Source organism: Myxine glutinosa, chromosome 6 (genome assembly GCF_964187855.1).
Source record: "Myxine glutinosa chromosome 6, kmMyxGlut1.1, whole genome shotgun sequence".
NCBI lineage: Eukaryota > Metazoa > Chordata > Myxini > Myxiniformes > Myxinidae > Myxine > Myxine glutinosa.
The window spans coordinates 95,745,490-95,763,946 of NC_136266.1; the positions used below are offsets into that span (position 1 = coordinate 95,745,490).

General features: G+C 41.8%; 1 protein-coding gene across 11 annotated transcripts in view; it reads right to left on the reverse strand.

Annotated features, from left to right (window-relative positions):
- LOC137430068 (acetyl-CoA carboxylase 1) overlaps positions 1–18,457 on the reverse strand; it is a 763,460-nt gene that overhangs the window by 328,591 nt on the left and 416,412 nt on the right. For 10 of the 11 annotated variants that reach the window (XR_013623831.1, XM_078780162.1, XM_068120583.2 and 7 more), the window contains 8 exons: positions 15,577–15,709; positions 15,055–15,193; positions 8,501–8,610; positions 7,967–8,048; positions 7,761–7,859; positions 7,166–7,275; positions 6,420–6,530; positions 5,831–6,040 (listed from right to left, as the gene is read on the reverse strand). The exons of the other annotated variant lie outside the window; for it this stretch is intronic. Coding sequence is in view for 9 of the 10 variants with exons in the window: in XM_078780162.1 (XP_078636288.1) it covers positions 5,831–6,040; positions 6,420–6,530; positions 7,166–7,275; positions 7,761–7,859; positions 7,967–8,048; positions 8,501–8,610; positions 15,055–15,193; positions 15,577–15,709 (994 nt within the window). In the remaining variant the exon portion in view is untranslated. The remainder of the gene's footprint in view (positions 1–5,830; positions 6,041–6,419; positions 6,531–7,165; positions 7,276–7,760; positions 7,860–7,966; positions 8,049–8,500; positions 8,611–15,054; positions 15,194–15,576; positions 15,710–18,457) is intronic. 11 annotated transcript variants of the gene reach the window in all.

Sequence of the window (18,457 nt, forward strand, 5' to 3'; positions counted from 1 at the left end):
CCACTATCTTCCGCTCCATTCCTCATCCCTCAGATCGGCAGTTTGCAGCCTCCTCACTCTCTGCAGACCTGGACAAAATCACAGACTGGTCAAACAAGTGGAACATGTCTTTCAATCCTGACAAATCTCACACTCTTACAATGTCTCTCCGAAAGGACCGACTGGAAAACCCTCCCATCTACTTTCTCAACAATCCTCTCCAAGAAGTTCTGTCGCTCAAGCTTTTGGGTCTCACTATCTGCCATGATCTTTCTTGGGAAAACCACATTTCCAAGCTGACCTCCAAAGCCAGTCGCCGACTGGGCATCCTCCGTCGTGCGAAGTCCTTCCTTGGCACACCTGAGCTCCTCACCACATACAAGGCTTTCATCCGCAGCTCAATGGAATACTGTTCCCCCCTCTGGGCTGGTGCTCCTGCCTCACACCTAGCTCGGCTTCACGTTGTTGAGGCCAAAGCTTTCAGAATCATTGGAATCTCCTGCGATGAAACTAACTCCGAGGGCCTTTCACTCATTCACCGCAGGCAGGTTGGTGGTCTTTCTGTCTTCTACCGACTCCTCTCCGGCCTTGCTCCCCCAGCTCTCTTTGTGCTCTGTCCTCCCAATATTCCTTCAGGTCGCACAAGATCTGCCTGCAACCCTCTTATGGTTAAACTGCCAAAATCTAGGCTCTCTGCTCACCTTCACTCTTTCATTCCCCTTTTCTCCCGCCTCTAGAACAAACTCCCCCACTCCCTTCAATCCCACTCCTCCCTCCAGGTCTTTAAAACAGCTGTTCACCACCATCTCTTATCTTCTCCCATCCAAAACCTTGATCTTTTCTACCCCCACTAATTCACCCCAGAGCCCTTGCAGTGTTCATATGCTTTATACCTCTCCCACCTCCCCCCAAGCCCTCCCCCTCCCACATTGCTCCCGATGTCCCTGCTCTCAAATGTTGTGTTTGTGTCCTTCCCCCTCTCTCCCCATCTTGTCTGCCGCTCCCCTTGTTTTTTGTGTTTTGTGTGTCGGTTTGACTTTTTGTGTGATTAATGTTAGCTCTTTCACGAGCCTCGATCTTGTATACAAAAAAAAAAAAAAAAAAAATTATGTTGACTTCAATGTACGCCACAGGTAATGGTTGAAATCTTCCCACATGGATGTTGGGGGAGTTGAACCTCTTACATTTTCCATTCTCAATGATTTGGAACAAATTATCACCCACCCTACCCATATCCCAGATCATCATGACCACTCTTACAATACTTTGGATTTGTTCTTCACCTCCAATCCGTTGCATTACAGCTACACAATTTCACCTCCAATTGGTTCTTCTGACCATAATCTTGTAAACAACACTTTATCTACCACCACTCCTTCTCCCCCGACTGCTCCAACTAAACACTAGTATTGGGATTTCAATAGCGCTGACTGGACTGGTTTACAAAACTTATTTAACTTTCCCTGGAAAGACTACTGCCTCTCCTTGGGTGTTGGCTCTAACCCTAATTTCTTCCCATCTCTCTCTAGAACTCCTCTCAACTCTCCAACCACCTTTGAAAGCTTCACAATTACACTAGACCTACTAGATATAAGTGATACAATAGACCTACTAGGTATTACCCTAACATCAAATTTATCCTGGAATCCACACATTACACAAATAGCTAAGTCTTCCTTGAAGAAACTAGGAGTCCTGTTCAGATGTCGAAGATTCTTCTCCTCTCAACAGTTGCTCCTACTATATAAAGGATGGATTAGTCCTTGTATAGAGTACTGCTCTCACATCTGGGGAGGTTCTATCTCCACATACTTACTGGACAGAATGGAATCTAAAGTAATCCGACCTCAAAATTCGATCCTCTTGAATTACAACACAAAGTTGGCTCTCTTTCTCTTTTCTACAAATATTCCTTCGATTTCTGCTTCCGAGAACTTGCTGCTTGTGTACCTTCATCATTAACGAGACCTTGGAATACTCGACAAGCCACTACATCGCATGATTATTAGTGGCAATTGGCACCTCAAGGGTGGGTCATTATGACGTTTGTTTCTTCCCCACCACTGCCAAACTCTGGAACTCTTTACCTTCTCATGTTTTTCCAAACACTTACGACCTTCAGCTTTTCAAAAAGCAGATTTTTACTTCCTCAAAAACTCCTTGACTGTTCTCTCTTTCATCACGTTTCCACCAATGCAGTTATTTTATTTAAGGCCTGGCCTCGAGGAGGACTATATCGTCTGTGACTGGAGCCTTCAACATAAAAAAGTAAAAGCAATAAAATTTAGCTTTTGCCAGGGGCATCATGGAACAGTACCTTCATCCTCTGTGGGGGAAGCTATGTTGAGCTGCGATCTTTGCTGGTGTTGCTCTGCTCAGATGTGCTATGCTAACTATTCCCTCAAGGATACAGAGCTCATTTAGGAATCCTTGCCTGGTTCACGTGTGAGTGCGTGGCCAAGTGTGTATCCGGGCCCCTTTATTGTTATCACGTGCACGCGAAGCAAAAAGCGGGGATAAGCAATATTGGTTCATGTCCGTCCGATTGTCAGTCTACAAACATCAATTTATGATCGAGGAACAACTTATTTAGATTGAAGGTTTTATTTTGAATACGAATTGCAGCTTTTGTTGCTGTTGTTCTCCTCCTTTTCCCTTTATAAGGGGTGAGATCCAATGGCACCAGGCTCCTGCCCTGCCTCGATGACAATACTCCTCCACTCCCCTATGCCTTCAGCCAACTCGCTCACTTCTGCCTCCGGCACCCCCATCCATCTCAGTGTCGCCATCACTATCTCTCTTGGGACAGTGTCGTCGGCCTTATCCAGATCCACAAATCCCAATACCATTTCACCTTGCACCTCCAACCTCTTCATCAGCTGTCTCAGTGTAAACATCCCATCTGCCCTTCCACTACCCATTCTGAACCCCTGCCCCCCTGCTCCTCTTCTCCAATCTCGTACTCCCTATTCTTCCCATCCAGAACCCTCTCCAGCACCTTCATGACATGACTAAGGAGTGTAATGCCCCTGTACTTCCCCAGATCTTGAACATCCCCTTTTCCATTCCATATCAGCACAACTAACCCAGCCCTCCACCCCTCTGGAATTGACCCATCTCTCATTCATACATTCAACAACCTCTTTGTCCACCTGACTCCAACTTTCCCTGCTGCAATCATCATCTCTGCACACAACTCAATGCCTGGTGCCCTTTCCTTTTTCATCCCTCTTCAGTGCTGTCCGCACTTCCTCTTCTGCAATCTCCACCAGCCACCAGATCTCTACCACATAACTCAGTAGCTCCAGCTCGCTGTTTATTCCTTCCTGGTTCAACAGCTGTTCGAAATATCCTTCCATTCCACACCTTCAAAACTGCACCCCTCTCCGTCACTAGCCTCCCGCCACCATCTTTAAATACCACCCATCCCCGCCTGCCCCTCCCCCCCCCACTTCATATCTTCGTCTGTCACACGCTAATTTATATATCATCTTCCTCCTACCATCAACTTCCAACTTGCTGTACACCTCTTCCACAGCTCTCCATGCTGCTTTGTTCTTTTGCCCATACAGGTGCAGCAACCCTGCATCTAGCTGCCTCCCTCTATCTTTGATCTTCTCTATCCTCTTCCAAACCTCATTTTCACCAACTGCCTTCGCTTCTTTCTCTGTCCACCATACCTGGTTCCTATCCCTCGACGATGCACCTTTTCCTGACTTCCTTCCAAAAAAACACTTTTGCAATTCCCCCTAAATACCTCTCCATACTTCTTCCACTCCTACTCCAAACCTTCCTCTTCTTTGCTAAGTTGCTCATACCTGGCCCTCACGCTCTCCTTGTACTCTATGGCGACGTTTCCCCGACACTTCCCCCAGCTAATAACCTTCCGACCTCTGCTCTTAACCTCTGTCCTTTTCTTCATCCTCACCATAAACACCACAGGCTTGTGCTGGGTGGCAACATGCTCTCCCACCACCGCCTTGCAATCATTAACCTCCACAGCTGTTGCTTGCTTACCACCACTAAATCCAGTTCTGTTATATCCTGTCCATCCCTATAGGTAATCTTGTGGCTTTCCCACTTTTGAAATAATTAACCAGCTATGACCATTCCATTCCTCACCACCAGCTCTTGACCCTCTATATTCCTCAATACCCAACCAAATTTACCAACACATTCCTCTTCACCCTGCTCCGCCACTCCGACATGCGCGTTAAAGTCCGTCGCAATGCACAGCATCACCTCAATCTCAACGATTCCCATCATCCTCTCCAGTGCCACCTTGAATTCCTGCTTCTCAATCGTCGACCTTCCCATTTGTGGCCCATATACCGACATAACACACACCATTTGCCTCTGCATCACCACCAATGCCATAACTATCCATCCCTCCCATCTTTCCATCTGACCACCTGCTTGCTTATCTCTTCCGATACTATTATTCCTATGGCATTACTCCTTCCACCCCCCCCCCACCCCCCTCCCCCACGTGCAAAAGCTTGTATCCTCCTACCAACCTCCTCACCCTCTCCCCTTTCCATCTGGTCAACTGCACACATAACACTTCCAACCTCCTCTACATAATCTCCACGATCTCAACCCCTCTTCATCCCCACTGATCTCACATTCAAATTACCTAGCCGAACCTAACTTCTGAACTACTGCCCGCCATCATGGTTAATTTGGGACACTCCAGTCATCAATCAGCAGCACTGCCCTGGCTGACCTGGACCACTAATTGGAAAACAAACCTGTCGTTTTACAGTACTTGGTCCCTGTATTGGTCCCAATCGCACAGGCGCAGAGAGGAGTGAGATATTTAGTTTACACTGCCTGCCTGCCTGGCAGTCAAACAAAATAGAAAATCATTACAAACAGGAAATTTGCTGTAAAAACCCTTTGCTGTAAAATGGCGATAAATTCTGGAATCAATTTATTTATACGAGTTTTACAAACTTTCTTTTATTTAAGTTGAATCAAATACAGTACTTGAACAATATAGAACACAAATCGCCTTCTTTGCATTTTCAAAACCCTTTCATTTGGGAGCACTTGGATATGTTAAATAGGGTGGTGTATAAGGGTGATGTAAAAGACCGCTTCAATAGTGGAATTTTTTTAACAATCATTAAAATCATTATTTTATTTAAATTTATGTACTGTATATACTTAAACACTGTGTGGGGTAATGTGTTTCATGAACTCTGTAGCAATAAAAGGCCCTCCTCCCATTAATTGTTTGTCTTTGTTTGCTGAATCTGTCTGTAAATGTGTCTCCTGCCCATAACCTTTATTTTAATAAATTCGAATTTCTTAACATTGCACATGTCTACATACGCCCGCAAGGCTAACCCCCGCTCATGCAGAGAAAATGGCCTTAAAATGCCTGTTGTTGTTGTTGCACATGTCTACTCCTCAATCCGCCTCCCATGCGTCATCATTTTGCCGACAATGGCTTTTCCCTGTGTATCAAAATTAGGTTAAAATGCTGATAATCAATGCGGGTTTACCACACTTAGAATAGGATCGCTCAGACCTCCAAATTGGCATTTAGTCAGCCATCCATGACACGACTACTTCGGCATTTTGCAGTTCCTCGCCCGACTCGGTATTAACAGTCACAGTGGGGGCATAAAAGCGACAATATAAAAATACACCTTTTAACCAAAAAAATTATGCAAAGAGGGACAAAACAAAGCAGAGGAGGATAAATACGAACAAATGCACACCTAAACTATTGATATCACATGTAGGTCAAAGTTAGCAATAATTGTTCAATCAAAAACATCAAACCTTTGTCAAACTTACCAATTTGAGATAATTTGACAAAAAATTTCCTTTGGTTACCAACCTGCTCCATTTGCTGCAGGACTTCTGGTCCGGCCACGCTCACCGGGGCCTCCTCTATGATCTTCTGGTGTCTTCGCTGGATGGAGCAGTCACGCCCAAAGAGCGAGATGGCATTGCCATAAGAGTCAGCGAGAATCTGCACTTCAAGGTGTCTTGCCTCACAAGCCATCTTCATGATGAAAATTGGTGAGCTCGGCACCTCCGCTTGCACCTGCATCATCAATGCACCAGTTAGCTGACTTCATATTTTATATTAACCAAGGCTCAACAAGAACATTTACATAAATCTGATCTGCACATTCTGCCAAGCTTGAAAACTAAAGTCTCCTCAAATTATTCGAACAATCAGGGATAGGGACACAAATGCACCCACAATGGAAGGAAAATAGCGAAAGCATATGGTATTTTGAGATGAGATTATAGTAGGTGTTTTTAGGTCTCTAAGAAGCACGACTTCTTAGAGACTTCAAGGATGCCACAATTCCTCAAGACCTCTACCTAATGCTTCAATTCCAACCTGCAGCTTGAGTGGGCAGGCCTATTAAGCAGTCACACCTAATCATTCTATGATATCCTGCTGACACACTCACCTGCCTGAACATGTTTGGAAAGTCCTCAGCATTGTTCACCTTCCGAATGCCCTTCCCACCACCACCTGCAGATGCCTTTATCATTACCGGAAAACCTATATCCTGGGCTGCCTGCAATGATGAACAATCAAATTGCAAAAAACAGACTCAGAAGTGATGAACAATCAAACAGGATTACGTCAGGTATCGATAATATGGCAGACAACCTTTAGGCCACTGCACCATGATACTTGAATCTCTCCAAAACCTCCCTCTTTCATTAATTGATAGAAAAACAAAACTATTTTAATACATCTCATCGAGTCATAATTATTTAACTAAATTGCCTACTTTTGTAACATACAAGAAATTAGAGTAATCAAATAAAAAGGTCATTTTGTCCAGCTTGCCTGCACTGCATCGCGACACAAAGCAACTTCAATGAAGACAAAAGCGGCTAATGTGGTATATACTTATATAGATGAAATTGGATAGAGGAAATAGATTTCTCAAAACTTGTTGTGGAACTGTGCAAAGTCAGTATTTTAAGCATTAGGCTTGGACGCCCTCCCTGAAGAAATGCCTTTTCAATGAGACATTGTACTGTTTGTACATCAACTTGAACTATAAAATTAATAAATTTCCAACATTCAAAAAGTTTTCCATTCTAAATTTTATTTAGTTAGTGATAGGTTACGCATGATGAGTTGTCATGTCCAAAAAATGACCTAAGATTATGAAGTAAACTTTACGACCAAGTGACAAACCTTCAAACCATCGGAAATGCCATTAACACAGCCTTTCTCATAGATTTCAGGAGGAACGTTTATACTTTGTCCATCTCCCTGCTCACCATCCTTCCAATCCACCATCAGACCTGTTAAAAGAAGAGAAAGAAAAAGTCAGCTCAACAATCTCATAGCTGTGAGTATGGAGCATGTATCGCTCAACACTTAAACACATCCATAACACTTGCACAAAGAAAATCAGCACTTGCGCGTACAGCATTCCTCAATGACATTTCTGATGGCATGTGAAAGTGTCATCTGAACCTGGAGCACCTAACAAGGGTCTTCCTCTTCAGGATAATTCACAATGGGCAAGGGGGAAAACACACCCACATCTCCCCATCATCCTACGGTTCTACAAGAAGAATCTTCCAGGTCGAACGGTCATTTATTACTTGGCAGTATCTATTGGAATAGCTATGCAACATCTTCAAGATGTCACACACCTTTTAGTGAAAAGCGTATGTTTCACAAGAAGGTAAACACAAAGTAAATCTTGATGAACAACATATGATGCAAAGTTATTCAATGCTGATAAACTATGGCAAGAGCAAACTGTGACCAATAGCTTCACCTGATCCACTCCAGGGCAGGGTGGGGATTCCAGCCGTCTGTGCGACAATAGACGACGCAATCTTGTCACCAAGCGACCACATGGCATGACCAGGAGGTCCTGTAGAAACAGGTAATGGAATTGCCTTGGACACAAAATCAAAATCATAAGTTGTGTTTTTGTAACATTCATAAGAGGACTAAACCAATGAAGTGACAAAATCATACCCATGAAGCCAATTCCATGTTTGTGCAGTAGCTCAGACAGCTTTGGGTTTTCGGATGCATGACCCCAGCCAGCCCAGACAGCCTAAAAGCAAAATCCCAAAACGCAATTACTTGATGCCAAAATCAATCCCACATTTCCAAATGAAATTGCAGTATGGATCTACTAACTTCTGGATCTAGTTGCAAAATATATATACAATCCCAAGATGAAATCCCAAAATTCACCCACTACTTCCCAATCGCAAAATTCATCCAACTAGTTCCTAACTCAATCCCAAAATGCATCAGCTGGTTTCCAAGTGAATCTGAAAAAATGTATATACTCATTAGTCAATTAATCCCAAACAGATCTACTCAATCACAAATCAACCTATCCCTCTCTTTTCACAATATTGACACCAAATTTAAATTCAAAAGATAAAGAAATTCTGAAAGTGAAGTCTATTCTTTCTAACCTTTCACACAGCAACTTGAAAAAAAATATGCATTCAATTGGTTCACTTCCACAATTAGCCAAGCACAAGGCCTACTAACCTGCACTGGGATGCGCTTTGCAATGTCCAAAATGAGTTCCACATTAGCATAGTTATTATTATTAGGACCTCCGGGCACAGGGACATAATGGTCAGCCATCTTGATGTATTCTTTAAAAACAAAAGCAAAAAATCACAATACAGTTTTTTTTAACTCAGGAGGTTAGGCATGGCGCACACACAACAAATCCACTTTGGTTATAACAGGCAAAGGACTTTGCTCAAACACTCCTATTAGTGGGGGGGCCTATGCACTCAATTTCAAGTTCGTGTGCAGTTCATGTTAATTTTGGGCAACCGCTATAAATGTATTCTACTGGGTCCTACAAATCGGAAAAATGATGTTGCCATTTTTTTCTGTTGACCTTTAGTGACCTTGACTCAAGGTCAAAGTTCAAACGTCATTACAGTGACCATACTTCATCCAATGTACATCAACCTGGGTACCAAAATGTGGTAAATTTCCCAAGGAACATTGGTTATGACATTTGTTTCGTCATTTGACCTTTCGTTTTTTTGCAATATGCAAATGAGCTAATTAGAGACAAAAATATGCATAATTAGCATACCCTATTAAACATATATCCCGGTTATACATATAATGGCTCGTACATCCCGTCTCCAGAAAATGTTAATTGTTAGTAATTAATCACAATGTATCCTGGGTGCTATTAGCTGACTGATGTCAATATTCTTGTGACTCTTGTGACCTTGAACGAAGGTCAAAGTTCAAAGAGCATATTTTGGCCACAATTCTGCATTACCATGATTGTGTTCCTATGTGCATCTAATGGTTATTGTTGACACACATTGTAAAAAAATTTGCACTGAGTAAACTGGAAACATGTTTTTGCTTTTCGATTAGCTTCTTATATTGTTCACAACAAAGGATCTTCATAATCTTCTTCTTATTTATCAATCCCAAAAGCATGTCCGTGGTCATTGTTAGTGCAGTTGTCATCATCTGCACCACACACACACACACACACACATGTCTGTGCAGTTCATATTCTGTGATCTGCAAGAGCAGTGAGAGCTGCATTTTGTTGTCGTACATCCACACTTAACTAGGTGAGTGATGGCATATGGGGCAGGAAGTTGCTTTGTTGAGATGGCCACCAGACCATCACCTTCCACTTTCCACCCAAAGTCTTTAGCAGGTGGGAGTTGTGGGTCAGGCACGTAATCTTGGTTCCACACCATTGCTTGGTAGTGGGCACGCGCGATAGCTTCTTCCAAAGCTCCTCGAGTCGGCGGCAACTTTTGAGCTTCTGATTGTTTCTTTGTGAACAATCTCCAGCGGAGGTCGCCAACATTGGTGATGGATGTCCCTGGCTCGTACAACTGACAAACAAACTCTTCTAGAGCTGCAATTGTTTCTGCTGATGGTCCATTACGATTACCAAGAGATGCAAAGGCAGATACCACATCAGGGGAAGATTTCATCAGTGCATGCCAGCAGCTAAGCTTACCCTTGCCAGCAAATCTGCCAGTTTGATCTGCTCCAGAGAACGCATGAAAGCCAGGTAGAGCAGCAACCATTTGGTTACCCAGTGCATGAAATATAGCGGGATAACACGTTTCTTGTTTCATGAATGAACAGTAAAAAGAAAAGCATTGGGAACTTGAATCCAAAAATCAATATTCTAGACAGCCGAACTTATTTTCCTTGATCGCATCACATGGTTAAAATGACATTTGACATTTCACCTTGGGTCAAGGTAAGTAAAGTCAAGTACATGTCAAAGGTCAGTTAATATCAAGAACATGTCAACAGAAAACAATAAGCAACATATTTTTCCAGTTTAGGATCCAGCAGAACACATTTGAGATGGTAACTAATGATTGGCATTCAATAATAATGCCAAGTGATAGGATTTACGTGTATGGTGAAGACTACACGTTAATTATGCATATTTTTTCTCTAATTAGGTCATTTGCTTATTAATTTGCATATTGCAAACATCTGAGAGGGCAAATGACAAAACAAATGTCATAATCAATGTTCCTTGTGAAATTTGCCAGATTTTGGTACCAAGGTCAATATACTTTGAGTGAAGTATGGTCACTGTAATGACGTTTGAACTTTGACCTTGAGTCAAGGTCACAAAAGGTCAACAGAAAAAAATGGCGACATCATTTTTCCGATTAGTAGGACCCAGTAGAATACATTTATAGTGGTTGCCCAAAATTAACATGAACGGCACACGAACTTGAAATCGAGTACATAGGCCCCCCCACTATATTTAGGGTTCAGGAGTTTTTCAGAGAATCCCACTAAGAAGCTATGAGTCAAGATTCTTCCTCAGTAAAGATTGAATGCCTCAAATCACAATTGATTACAGTTAAAGCCAATTTAAGCTTCTTCATCCTCAAAGGAAGGAGGGTTTCATCACACTCAGGATGATTAGTTGGCATATAACTTGGAAGGCCAGTGCAGTTAACGGAAACACAGAATAAACCTGGAATGGCATTCGGTAGAGCACATACCTCCGCCAGGCTGAACAGTTTACGTTTTGTATCACACCGATAGGCCGGATCTGGATCCGGACCTGAACCAAGATCGAATCGGCTGGTTCTGGTCACCTAACCAACTCATCCACCTAGTTTTGCCATAACTCATCCACAAACATTTTGAGATATCATGCTCTACATCATTTTTGGCCCTCTCCCTCTCAATGGTGAAGAATCAATTTAAACATGATAGTATCCAGATCCAAATCCAGATCTTCACCACCTTTGGTGGTGGAGGTAATTAGATGTTATCCTCTCTCAATGAGAATTTATTTTTGAGACAGAGGTGCAGCAGAGGACCATCATGCTTCCCAACATCTGGTGATTTAAGTGTAGGGGACATTGCCAGCAGTTTTAGCTGGAGTTTCAAAATAAAATATATAAATTGGAAAAAAAAACCAATCCATTTTACCTTTCGTACATTTTAAGAAAAATATAATTAAGATCAGTGTATTTTAAGGTTTGTGCAATATTAGCAAGATCTGTACAGTTTTTTAATTAAACCTTTCCTGCAACCTATGAAACTGATTCTTGAATCAAGTGAAAATTAAATCATGACTTTTCCACTTTGTTGCTGACCATTTGCTGCAAAAACAATGTTCACTAATGAGTGAAATGCCAATTGGTTGACTCGAGCCAATCGGACTGTTCACAGCACAACTCTTGTCTCGCTGCACTCGGAGAAGACACCGATTGTTCATTCAAAAGACACCTCCTTTCACAACTGTGGAAAACCCTTGAGGTCAATCCTTCCAATATAATTCCGTGTGATGAATAACTTGATCAATTCAAAATTTAGAGGAAGTTCTGACCTTGACAATCAATCTGCTGTTGTTGTGAAAAAGGTCCTCCAGCTTCTGCCACGAAGACTATTCTTTTAAATAATATGGAAATAAAGAGGAGAAGATGAAGGAGTCCCTCTCACAAAGGAAAAGCCCTCCACAGCTACAACTACAACCACAAATCTCTCCCATCCTCCACGCCCCAAAACATACCGCACCTCACCCCACCCCAGTGCTACAACAACCACACTCGAGCATGATTTACCCACCAAACAAAACTTTCTAAACCAGATCAGGCAATTTTATACCAACTAGACTGGGATTCATTTCCTCCAGTAAGAGCAATCAAGGAAGCATCAACCATTCAACCATCAAGGATGCTTCAACCATTCAACCATCAAGGAAAGCTACAACCATTCAACCATCAACCATTCAACCATCAACCATTCAATCATCAAGGATGCTTCAACCATTCAACCATCAAGGATGCTTCAACCATTCAACCATCAAGGAAGCATCAACCATTCAACCATCAAGGATGCTTCAACCATTCAATCATCAAGGAAGCATCAACCATTCAACCATCAAGGAAGCATCAACCATTCAACCATCAAGGATGCTTCAACCATTCAATCATCAACCATTCAATCATCAAAAATGCTTCAACCATTCAACCATCAACCATTCTACCATCAACCATGCTTCAACCATTCAACCATCAAACATTCAACCATCAAAAACGCATCAACCATTCAACCATCTAGGAAGCTTCAACCATCAAAGAAAGCTTCAACCATTAAAACATCAACCATTCAACCATCAGGAATGCTTCAACCATTCAACCATCAACCATTCAACCATCAAGAATGCTTCAACAATTCAACCATCAACCATTCAACCATCAAGAATGCTTCAACCATTCAACCATCAACCATTCAACCATCAAGGAAGCTTCAACCATTCAACCATCAACCATTCAACCATCAAAAAAGCATCAACCATTCAACCATCTAGGAAGCTTCAACCATCAAAGAAAGCTTCAACCATTAAACCATCAAGAAAGTTTCAACCATTCAACCATCAAGGAAGCTTCAACCACTCAACCATCAAGGAAGCTTCAACCATTCAACCATCAAAAAAGCATCAACCATTAAACCATCAAGAAAGCTTCAACCATTCAACCATCAACCATGCTTCAACCATTCAACCATCAACCATTCAACCATCAAAAAAGCATCAATCATTAAACCATCAAGAAAGCTTCAACCATTCAACCATCAAGAATGCTTCAACCATTCAACCATCAACCATTCAACCATCAAGAATGCTTCAACCATTCAACCATCAACCATTCAACCATCAAAAAAGCATCAACCATTAAACCATCAAGAAAGCTTCAACCATTCAACCATCAACCATTCAACCATCAAGAATGCTTCAACCATTCAACCATCAACCATTCAACCATCAAAAAAGCATCAACCATTAAACCATCAAGAAAGCTTCAACCATTCAACCATCAACCATGCTTCAACCATTCAACCATCAACCATTCAACCATCAAAAAAGCATCAACCATTAAACCATCAAGAAAGCTTCAACCATTCAACCATCAACCATTCAACCATCAAAAAAGCATTAACCATTAAACCATCAAGAAAGCTTCAACCATTCAACCATCAACCATGCTTCAACCATTCAACCATCAACCATTCAACCATCAAAAAAGCATCAATCATTAAACCATCAAGAAAGCTTCAACCATTCAACCATCAAGAATGCTTCAACCATTCAACCATCAACCATTCAACCATCAAGAATGCTTCAACCATTCAACCATCAACCATTCAACCATCAAAAAAGCATCAACCATTAAACCATCAAGAAAGCTTCAACCATTCAACCATCAACCATGCTTCAACCATTCAACCATCAACCATTCAACCATCAAAAAAGCATCAATCATTAAACCATCAAGAAAGCTTCAACCATTCAACCATCAAGGAAGCTTCAACCATTCAACCATCAAAAAAGATTCAACCATTCAACCATCAAAAAAGATTCAACCATTCAACCATCAAAAAAGCTTCAACCATTCAACCATCAAGAAAGCTCCAACCATTCAACCATCAAGGAAGCTTCAACCATTCAACCATCAAGAAAGCTTCAACCATCAAGGAAGCTTCAACCATTCAACCATCAAAAAAGATTCAACCATTCAACCATCAAAAAAGATTCAACCATTCAACCATCAAGAAAGCTTCAACCATTCAACCATCAAAAAAGATTCAACCATCAAAAAAGATTCAACCATTCAACCATCAAGAAAGCTTCATCCATTCAACCATCAAGAAAGCTTCAACCATTCAACCATCAAAAAAGATTCAACCATCAAAAAAGATTCAACCATTCAACCATCAAGAAAGCTTCAACCATTCAACCATCAAAAAAGATTCAACCATCAAAAAAGATTCAACCATTCAACCATCAAGAAAGCTTCAACCATTCAACCATCAAAAAAGATTCAACCATTCAACCATCAAAAAAGATTCAACCATCAAGGAAGCTTCAACCATTCAACCATCAAAAAGCTTCCACAAGACTGTGTGCCACCCTTCATAAAGTTTGGCAAAACAAACTCTTAGTACAGGGCAATGAAAACACAAAGTTAGTGCAAAAGAGCTTGATCAAGTCTCAGTTGCTCTAAATTCACTGAATTCCTTTCAAAATGACAAAGGAGGTTCTGATGCCATCGGAAATATTCTGATAAAGAGAGCCTTGGAGGCTTCGTCGTCTCACCCATCTCCTCTCCCGGTCACCTCATTTTTCCCCTTGTTGCATCCACATATTGTCTCGCCGTCAGAGGATGCATGATCTTCTGACCGATGTAACCTCTCTCTTCCATGAGCTTAGACTTTCTCCACAAATTGAAACAATATCATACGTCTGTCAATCTCATGGATGTAGGCGCAGCACACCTGCATATCCCACTTCAATACTGCCTTTTTTTCTTTACATATGCATTCGATCAGTTTCAAATAGCTACCAAACCTCATCCATAAGCAAAAGCCATGTGTGCCAATACAGCAGTGGCAGCTTTTGTACCCTTTTCTTTCAAAAGGAATTAAGAGTTGTTGAGAACCATGAATCTTAAAGAAATGCAAGGATGTATAAATTGTTGGAAAAAGTAAGTGAATTATGTAGGGGTTGGGTGGGGGAGAGGACACTATTGGGGGGAAAAAAATGCGCAACAGCTTACCTGCATTTGCCTTCAAGTCCTCAGGTGCAACCATGACTACAAAGCGAATCGCCCGCTCATTGCGAAACATTTCATAAGCCCAGCGACGGATAGAACGCATACATTTCACTGCTGCGATTCCATTGTTGGCAATCAAAACCTGCAATAGGATTGGGTAAGAATTTAATAATAAAATAATAAATCTTTATTGTCCCATATTCAGGAAAATTAATTAAGAAGCAAGCTATGATGGGAGTAAAAGCAACGGATAATGGTGGGCAGGCATACCTGATTAGGGTGAGAGCATCGGAGAGGATAAGGAATGACAGTGGAATGAAAAAAAGAGAAAGAAAAAAAAGAATCGAGCACTGGAAATATGCATGAAACAGACACAAAAGAGCATGGGAAGAATATGTGGGTGGCCGAGATCAAACAAGGTCTAGTCTATGAACCAACTCTTGTCACATAAAAAACAGAAGAACAAAGGTTCAATAGGATTATAAGGTCAATCAAAGTAGAATCGATAAAATGAATCATTCCAACCTTCTCAATGACACGATTCCCTCCAAAGCGTGTCACGAATTCAGCGGGCGAGGCCACGGTGAAGTCTCGGTGGCGGTCCGGCCGCCTGAAATCACGGCCTTGCTTGACAAGATATAGGCCCGACATGCTGGGACTAAAATGAGACAGGAAAGGGATGCAAATCATGAAGAAAGCTGTTAAGTTTAAGGTGCTTCTAAAGGGTCAACAACAATACAAATAATGTCAAATATCGTGAGATAACGTGAAGTGAAAAACATGTTGAACTCGATCCACAATGGGCGTTGTTTTCAACTCTGATTTAATCTAGTTCACAACCTTCTATGAAGTATTTCACTGAGATTTCAAATCGATTTGGGCAAGAGACCAAAATTGATAACCCGATGTTAAAATATACACTGTGAGAAACAGCCTTCTAAAAACATGGCAAGTACAATTTTTCAGCCTGCACTCTGTGGAGAGGCCATTGACATTAAATAGGGTCGAATGGAATGGTGGCAGAGAAGATTAGATATCTACAATCACAAAACGGGTGAACCTCCCCTGGCACCCGTGATCCATGATGGCCATATTATTTTCGGGCCACCATATGACCTTGACCTTAAACATTTAAGGATAAAGTGGAAATTACGGAAATGTGGCCCCCATCTACAATCTCTCCATAACACTCAAAATTATATAAATTGGAAGAAAATTATTAAATTTATGATGAATAACGCTTTGTTGCATTATTCCTTAGCCAGGAGTGTTATGGAGATCGTTGCACAGTAACATTTCCTTGTTAATTCGGTCACAACCCAAAAAATGTAGGTCAAGGACACTAATCAAATATCAAGTGCCCAACTTCAGTGCAGGTACACTATTATGATGGAAGAACATCTTGGAAGGCCAAGCGGTCTTTGAGATTCCGCATTGGCAAAATTGAGCAATGAGGAAAAAAAAACAGGAAAAAAAACTTTTTTTCTCTCCTTCAAAAGACGTTTTTTTTTTTTCAGAATGCCATTTCACCTTGACCTTTAAACCGGAGGGGTAGATGTAAATAAAGGACAAATGAGCCTTCCTCTAGAGTCTCGACAATCTACAGAGGGCAATTTTGTTCTAATTGGACAAACCTTGGTCACATCATGGTGAAAAATGTTAAATGATCTATAATTAGGCCATGACCTTAAAATTAGGTCAAGGTCAAAACGTCAACCCCGCATACTTGTTATTCCGATTATTGATGCAAAATTTCATTCCGAAAGTCTCAGTTGGCTCCGAGATACAGCTCAGAAATTGTCAGTAAAAGAAAGGAAGAAAAAGAAAAACCTAAATGGTGGTTTAGTACTCCTTGGGGTCTAGGAAACTGAGGTACTATTACAAACTGGGGACACTAATTGTAGAAACAAATTCCCTACAACAGGTATAAGCCTCCCGATATATCATAGGGGGACGTTTAATACAGACTGGAAAAGAAAAGATCAACTAATGATAAATGTGAACATTGCGTAAAATTAACCTTTCAAAGCTGCTTCTTGAGCAGAAAAAAAGATTTCACCAAAATCTATAAAACAGTCTTGGCACTATGGTGGGTTGAGTCAAGCGATAGATGTGGGTGTGGTCTGGCAGTTGCCCGACCAATGGGTGCACATTTCAAAAATCGACCCACAACAAGAACCCCAACCCCACAATAATAACAATGCAAAGCTCTTGAAGACCTGCGACATGTCACAGGTAAAAATTGAAGCTCATGGAAGAGCGAAGTGATAGAGGGTACTGGAATGGCACTCGGTAGAGCTCATACCTCAGCCAGGTTGAAAAGTTTACGTTTTGTAGTCCACTTTTAAGCAAGATCTGCATCCGGGCCTGAACCAAAATCGAATCGGCTTGCTCTTGTGACCTTCCCAACTCATTCACCACGTTTTGTCATCATCCATCAACAACGTTTATATCGTTTTTGGCCCCAAACAGCTTTCAATGGTGAAGAATCACTAAATATTCTAGTATCCAGATCCAGATGTTCACCAAAATCTAATCAACTCGTCCTTGTCACACACCCAATCTGTCCACCAAGTTTCATCCGAATCCATCCATAACTTTTTGAGATATCATGCTCACAGACAGAAAAACAGGGGTGAATACATAACCTCCATCCACCTTTAGTGAATGAGGTAAAAATGGCATCGTACTGACAATGGGGCCAGAGTTGCACACAAGAAGCAAGGAAATGAACCAACAATAAAAAAGAGAGATCGGAGGAGAGGTAACAGTAACCTGTTGATTAGAGGGTTAGACCTACGTGGCATTAAGGTCCCAAAACTCTCCTGCCATAAGTGCTCCAACTGATGGGTGAATGTTGAATTTTTTTCGTGGGGTTCAACAATGTCTGACTTCCATGCTCTGCCCACTTTGACTTTGGGATTAAATGATGAACCCACAGCTAATCATGTATCGCAATTTCCTTAAGAAAATCATTCCTCCCCCCCCCCCCCCCCCCCACCCCCCACCTCCCATCTGGTCTAATTCCAAGAGAAGCCTGGTGTTGGCTTAGCGGTTAGGGTGCTGGCTTGGAATCCTAGTATCCTGGGTTTGAATCCCGGTCGATCGCTGAATTAACAACAGGGGGGGTTGACTCAGCCTGTCATCCTTCCAAGGTCGGCAAATTGAGCACCAGTTCCCAGTGTGTCGCAAGAGGTGACTAACAGGGTTGGCAGCAGGAAGGGCATCCGGCCATAAAACATTGCTTCAAAAAGGGGACCACGGTGCCTGAAAAAGGCCAACCCCTGCTCTGCAGGGTAAAATGGCCTCCAAAGGTGGTTCCAGAAGGACAACCATCACTGCAACACTTTGCCGATCTGGGCTTTATGGCAGAGTGGCCAGACGGAAGCCTCTCCTCAGTGAAAGA